The 6,995-nt window shown below is 39.8% G+C and overlaps 1 protein-coding gene across 1 annotated transcript in view; it reads right to left on the reverse strand.

The window, feature by feature from the left end:
• The window catches only part of MTHFD2L (methylenetetrahydrofolate dehydrogenase (NADP+ dependent) 2-like), a gene marked incomplete at its 5' end in the record, with an annotated part of 21,916 nt that extends 15,960 nt beyond the window's left edge, over positions 1 to 5,956 (reverse strand). Inside the window, 4 exons of the mRNA XM_009876371.1 lie at positions 1,473 to 1,580; positions 2,288 to 2,440; positions 5,105 to 5,227; positions 5,772 to 5,956. Of these exons, the coding sequence (XP_009874673.1) occupies positions 1,473 to 1,580; positions 2,288 to 2,440; positions 5,105 to 5,227; positions 5,772 to 5,956 (569 nt within the window). The remainder of the gene's footprint in view (positions 1 to 1,472; positions 1,581 to 2,287; positions 2,441 to 5,104; positions 5,228 to 5,771) is intronic.
• Between the last annotated feature and the right edge of the window lie 1,039 nt (positions 5,957 to 6,995).

A 6,995-nucleotide genomic window follows, 5' to 3' on the forward strand; every position in this document is an offset into this window, starting at 1 on the left:
CTTTCCCTAGCTAGACTCCAGTGCCATTGTCATAAGGGAACATCTAAGCATTTTTCTGTCCCTGCATGGAATTCTCAACATAGACAGCATCAATGCTGATGCCAGTCAAGAGGACTGCCAGTGAAACTATACACAGACAGGAATCAGAATGTAGGCAGGTGACTGCCAAGCACAAGTTCTTTCATACAACAAACTCGTGAACTAGCCCACCAAAACAAGTTGTGCTACCAGACAGCCAGTAAGAACAATTCCAGGACTCAAGGGAAGAAAATCGAGCCACAGATCCAACTAACTCAGTAGTTTGCAACTTAACTCCATGTTGTATAAAGCCGATTCCAAACAGTGAAGTGCGCTGCCAGTAATACGTACAACCCAGTATTTGCAGCAAATGGCAAAAACGCCACTAATTTTCATGGGAATAGGGATGAGACCAAAACTATACACTTACAATCATTACAATTCAGACACTGAGAGAAGTTTCAAATAGCAACTTTCCCACAGAGGCCGAGTGGAAAAAACAACACTATGATTAGTAAGAAGCTTTTAGTGTTTTATTATACTAATAACAGATTTCACTCTACTCTTATTAAATATGCCTGGGATTAAACACAGATGTTGACCGCATTTGTGCGCACCACCTTGGTAGTTTCTAACGTCAGAATGAGGTTGCGAAAGGACTGCATTCTATTTGAATTCTGGTTTTTTTTCTTTCTATGGCACAATTACAGCAGCACATGCATACTTCTGTAATTATGATTACCTAAAAATATTCCCCTTACAACCCCCAACTGCCAGGGGGATATAAGCTGCACTGCAGAAAAATCCTGCAGGCCAATGCCTACTATCACAGAGCTAACATTCAAAAGTTACTTTGCTGGTCATTCAGATATTTTCACAATCATCACCTAACTAACATAGCACAATAAAGGTAATTTCTTAAAAAACAGTAATTTTAAAAATATATACATACATATTTGTGTGTATATGTGTACGAAAACCTCACAATTAGTATTAAGATAATCAGGATAAGGCATAGAGCTATGTTACTTTGTATAAACATCATATGAACCTCAGGAGCTGTCTAAGGTTGTGTGTACGAAAACCTCACAATTAGTATTAATCAGGATAAGGCATAGAGCTATGTTACTTTGTATAAACATCATATGAACCTCAGGAGCTGTCTAAGGCCACACCATCAGGTATTGTCCGCAATGTGCAGTGCTAACCATGTCTAAACAGTAGCTCCTTTAAAGGGATGACAAAATGATGGCCTAACACCAAACAAAGTCAAGTCCAGAAACTGCTCTCCTGAGAATATGGGGAAAAAAAAAATACATTGGCAAATTTACTTCCTTGCTCTGGTTGCAAATATTGTGAAAGAGACAAGAGCTTTCTTGTCTTAACTGTATCCTCTCAGCAGCTTTATTTTAATGATTTTGCAAACAGAAATATTAAAACATTCATGGACTTACCTCCAGGCCTTTCATGCTCTCCATCAGTATGTAACAGCATTGAAATAGGCATTCCAACATTCTTAGATCTTCCAGCTACCACAACATTTTTCCCAAAAGTTTCTATTCCTTATAAGGAAAAAACCCAAATAAATGAAAATAACTATTAAAAATTAGTACTGTGTTATTGTTACAGAACTACAGCCTTCTTGTCAATCCCCAAGATAGAATGTTTTGCTGTTGTGCACTGCTGACATCCACATGACTTCAACATCCACAAAACCACTTTCAGGTTTGACATTAGAGAAACAAAATCAGCAACTCATCCAGATTATCTGAATCACCTTTTGCCTTTCTATTCTCTGCCCAAAAAGGGAAATAGAAGCTTTCATGTCTACTTGTGAAAGCACGTGTCTTATAAAATGACAACTACTGAATACATAGGCGCTCTTGCCCTCCTCGCGCTCCGCATTAAATGTTCCCATTGTAGTTCATGTTCGTTCCCCCACAAGAACTTAAGAATTTGCACCTGCTATTTGATAAATAATGAGGTTAGAAATATCACAGAAAGTTCCTGGCAACATTGTAAAATGCAGAAAATAATTTACCCCAGTGTTTCCCCAAGTCTTCCACATTGACTACTGTCTACACTTAATTATGGTGATGCTACTGCCAGAAGATCTCACCTATTTGGCACCTCCATATCATTTAGATTGGTCCTCTAAATGTTTGCTCTTCCATGAGCCCACTGCATTTAGATCACCTACAGCTTTTAACTCACAACTGACTTCAGCCTTGACATATCCTCCGAGTTTCAATGCAGTTGGGTTTCTTACCTGTCCGGTTGATAATTTCCCAGACGGCAGCAGCAGTGGCAGGTATTATAGAGGGCTGATCCAGACACAGACGTCCAATATTCATAATATGAAATCCATCCACATCCTTTTCAGGTGCGATAGCATTACAAACTGTTCTTTCATCTATGTGATCTAGGAAACACACAGCTACCAAATTTCAGTTCTTTCACTTGTAAGGTGTCACCAGGACTACCTGAATCACTACACGCAAGTTTGGTCTAGCTAGGGTAACTCCTATTACGCATTATGAATAAAACACATACTACACATACACAGGGAAGAAATGAAGCTGCTTAGCTGGGGACACATAGGCTGACATGTTTGTGGCCGGACAGTTGTGGGTACACCTCTCCTTCCTCATGAGAAGCACTTCCAAAACACTATCTTAGGTACGTAATCCTCAAACACACCAAACCAACTGACACTCTCTAGACAGTTACAGTAGGTTATGTTTCCCTCAAGAAATGTATTTTTCTGGTTTGTTTCTACTTTCTGCAGATAGCCGCATTTACTTCCAGAGGAACAAAATCGCTTCAATACATCAGTGTCAGTCTCACAGAACAACCTCCGTCTCCTCCCAACTGACATTGCCACTAACTTACTTGCTGTCATCTCAAGCTACCCCCTACACCAAGTTCCTCTCGGCACTCACCTTTTCACTCGCAAACGAAACTTGTAGGATGACGCCAGGCATCACTTGCCTACCTACTCTGACACAAACACAGAGCAACTCCTATGTACACAGTAAACAACACGCATCTCTAACACTGATATAAAAAAAAAAAGTAAAATCAAAGACAGGTTTTCAAAGTGAAGGCTGATGCAAATAAAAACACAGCACCAAAGGCATTTCGAAACATACCATGTGGATCAAGGAATACAGACACTGAGCACGGAGGAAGCTGCTGAGCAGCAGCAATCATCTTGGAAATAATTGTAGGAAGCTATACTGAGACATTGCCATCATTTTAACACCCAGTTACACCAAAGCAGGCTGCACTTGGCTTGGCACAGTGTTTCACAACAGACGGGCACGTTTATACTCTCTTATACTTCCTTTCTGCGTACAACTAAGAAAAATTTGAGGTTTTCATATTCTATTCCAAATAAATATCTAACATGTCACAGACATCTTACAGGCAATTAAAAAAAGATATAGAACACTCTCTACAAAACCATTACCACATCACAGGGAATGCACTCCAAAGGTGCCCAGAAAGGAAGTTTTCCTCAGGCAAAGATGACAATCCTCAAAGTTAAATTACTCCATCTCACAAAAGTGAGCGAGAACAAAGCTATTCTCTGCTTCTATTTTTATCCCGATGTTGATCAAATGCCACACCCATATGTGGTCTACTGCAAAAACCCCAAACCCCACACAACCACCTCAACTCTGGAGTATGCAGCCTCTGCTGATAAAGTTTTCACAACTTCTATTCTTGGTCTCCTTCCATTACAACAAAATTTTTGGAAAATAGCTAACTTAGCTTTCGCTCCTTCTGTGTGTGAAGTTCCTTTGGTAGCCAAAAAAAAAAAAAAAAAAAAGTTCAGTAATCAGTTATATCTGCCTTCTGTTACGGAAAGAACTTCCTGAATATTTTCAGTTCCTGCTAACTTGTATATTTAGCATTACTACCCAGGCAATGCAAAATTGAAAAAGTCCTGTAAGGTTTTTACCACAACTAGAAACAGCCAGGGCTCAAACTAGCAAGTTTACAACGTTAGAGAAGGGCTAATTAGTCTACACATAGTTACCGGGACAGACATACTGTAGTTCTTAAACGGGCTCTTCGACCAACTGCTTTAGTGCTTAAACACTTAGGTGTACTAGCACCAGACGTCTGAATGGACCTAAAGAGAAATCCCTTCAAAGTTGCTGGTTTTTTTCTTTGCAAATGTCAGACAAGCTTTAATTCACCAAGCTTCAAGATTTAAGTCTGTTGTTGAAGTATGAAGCAATGAAGCCAGACAGCAGTGATCCAATATCCCTCTCGCATTAAAAAAAAAAAAGCGCATTTCTGCAAGCAGTACCTAACAACCTTACTGAGTAAACCAACGACCACATTCCATCAGCTTCCAACTCACAGCTTGGTGTCCAAGATGCCATCTCCTTACTTGGCGTATAGCTCCACCTTCTGGCCAACTTATTTCACCAAGTGGCCAACTGCAGTTGCTTTCATACATCACTAAGTGCAAGGTCTCCTAACCATGAATGCCAGTGTTTATCACAAGGGAAATAAAACCCAAGAATATGGTAGAGGCTTCTAGGACCTTAGCACTAAGCTCACAGGGACCATTAGGGACAACGCAGGAAACACAAACAAAAGTTTAAGGCAAAATCTGGAATTACTGTGAGAAAGAGCGTAGCATCATCCACTAGACAGTGCAACTTGGCATGATACAGGAGATGAAAACATGGCAAAGGTCTTGGAGTTCAAGGCAAAGCATTACAACATGTTAAAACACTAACAAACAAAGCAAAAAAAGAGAAATAAACTGGAAAAAGTGTGGGGAGGGAAATTACCTGAAAGAGCATTCTGACTGAATGTTCAAAACACAGAGTCCGGAATATGGGAATATGAGATGATTGCCAGCATTAGGTTTGCTTTTTTTTCCCCCCCAAGTTAACTACAGGCCACTATATAACAAACACTTTGGCATCTCTACTCATCCTTCATTATGTATGTCTTTTCTCAAGACTTAATTATGTCACTACGCGACATTTGCAACCCACAACTGCTGAACTCCTTCTTAGATCGACTGTGTATGATGAGTGGGACAAAAAACGTTACCCACCTGGGAGAGGTAGCTGAACTAACAAACCACTAACTGTTGAATCTTTGTTGAGTTTTACCGTCATATCTAAGAGTTCTTCCTGAGAAACGTCTTTAGGCCTCAGTATGATCTCACTAGAAATGCCTGATAAGAGATAAAAACAAAAAACACATATTAGCGTCAGAAAATTTTTCTACAGATGACTTAGTCATTGCTACAACAGTTGTAGGTGGGCTGGAAAGAAAAAAGCAATCTAACAGCTACTGAGGAGGCAAGATCTTCCGCGAATATTTCACCTTCCAAAATAATCAAAGTGTCATGCAGAAACAACTGCAAGTGGGCATACTTTCTCTCTATGTTTATTCACGAAGCCTCTCAAAGCAAGTTAAGACATTTAACTGCCAAAAAACTTGCGCAGTGTTCTCCTTCAGTTTCCAGTTTTTAAGAGTAAGGGTGTAAACTGTTTCTTAACAACATTTTCAGATAAAGAACTGAACTTACGGCTACCACTCACGTGCCATTAAAACTCCTTCCTTCACACGTCAGTACAACTTCTTTAGTTTCATCAGAGAACATGAGAAAGAAAACAGTGCAAACCCCCACAAAAATACGATATGAAGGAGGCTCTTCCTGCTTTTATTTTTAAACAGTATTACCTTGTGCTTACCAAGCACAACATAACACATACCTACAGCTGCAGCTGCTTTTATCTTGTTTCTGACATAGATATGACTAGCTGGATTGTCTCCTACTAATATGACGGTGAGATGAGGTCTCTTGTTTCCAAAGGATATCCATGATTCTACATCTCTCTGAACTTCTTTCAAAACTTGTTTAGCAAGCTTTGTCCCCGAGATAATGGTTGCTTCGTCACTATAAAAGACAAAAAGATACACAATATTTAGGTCTAAACTTTCATAAACAAGACACCATTAGGCATGTGACCTATGGTGTTAAATACTTGAAAACGCTTTGGTTAGTTAATTTGCTAGTACTTCAAACGTTATTTGAAAAACACAAACAGACTGCCAGTCCACCTGGGGAAAGAAGTGTTAGTGCTCACACTTAACCATACGCATTTCAGTTACACAAATTGAAACCTCAACACCCAAACAGGTGGCAAAAGCAAAGACTATGAAAAACGCCCCCAAAACAATTTTTTCCAGCCTTGATGATGATTTCTTTCAGCTGGTCATCACTACAGCAAGTCAGCATACTGTTCTCCCTACGAAAGATATTAATTTATCGAAGTTGTGTGCAACAACTGGTATTTCCATACGTGAAATAAATGTGTACAAGAAGAGTTTACTACAACTCATTACCTAACGGGACATTTGTGATCTGGACCTTCAGACCTGTTTCGGCAAAACCACACAGTTACAAAATCTAACGGGAGGGGGGAAAAGAAGAAAGCAAACCAACCAAACAAAACCTCCCACAACCAAAAACAAATTAAAAAAACCCCAACAAACAAAAAACTCTCCAGGCTTTAACTATATAGCTAAAGCGACACTTTCAGCACCTTGCCATCTTCCTCAGTTGCACTGTAATGCTTTTCAGGGGGGTTATTCATTTGGGGATTTAAATTCTCCTTATTATTTGAAATAATAAATACATTCAGTACTTATTTATTTGTAATTTTTACTTGTTTTTCTTTTTTGTCCCTTCTATTTACTGATTTTTCTCAGAACGAAGGACCATCAGAGCATCGCACCACCTTGAGGAAAAACTAAAATACTCGCCCACAAATCGCGGACGAAAACCATCAGAGCAACCGAAAAAATGGATATACCTGGGGACCAACCTCGACTCGTACGTGTCTAGAGCAGAGCGACGTTTAACAGCGCGGGAAGGCAGGAAAGCGGGCCCAGGCAGGTCCCACAGCAAACGCTCTCCCTCCCGGTGCACCCTC

The sequence above is a fragment of the Apaloderma vittatum genome, unplaced genomic scaffold, assembly GCF_000703405.1.
Source record: "Apaloderma vittatum isolate BGI_N311 unplaced genomic scaffold, ASM70340v1 scaffold13239, whole genome shotgun sequence".
Lineage (NCBI taxonomy): Eukaryota > Metazoa > Chordata > Aves > Trogoniformes > Trogonidae > Apaloderma > Apaloderma vittatum.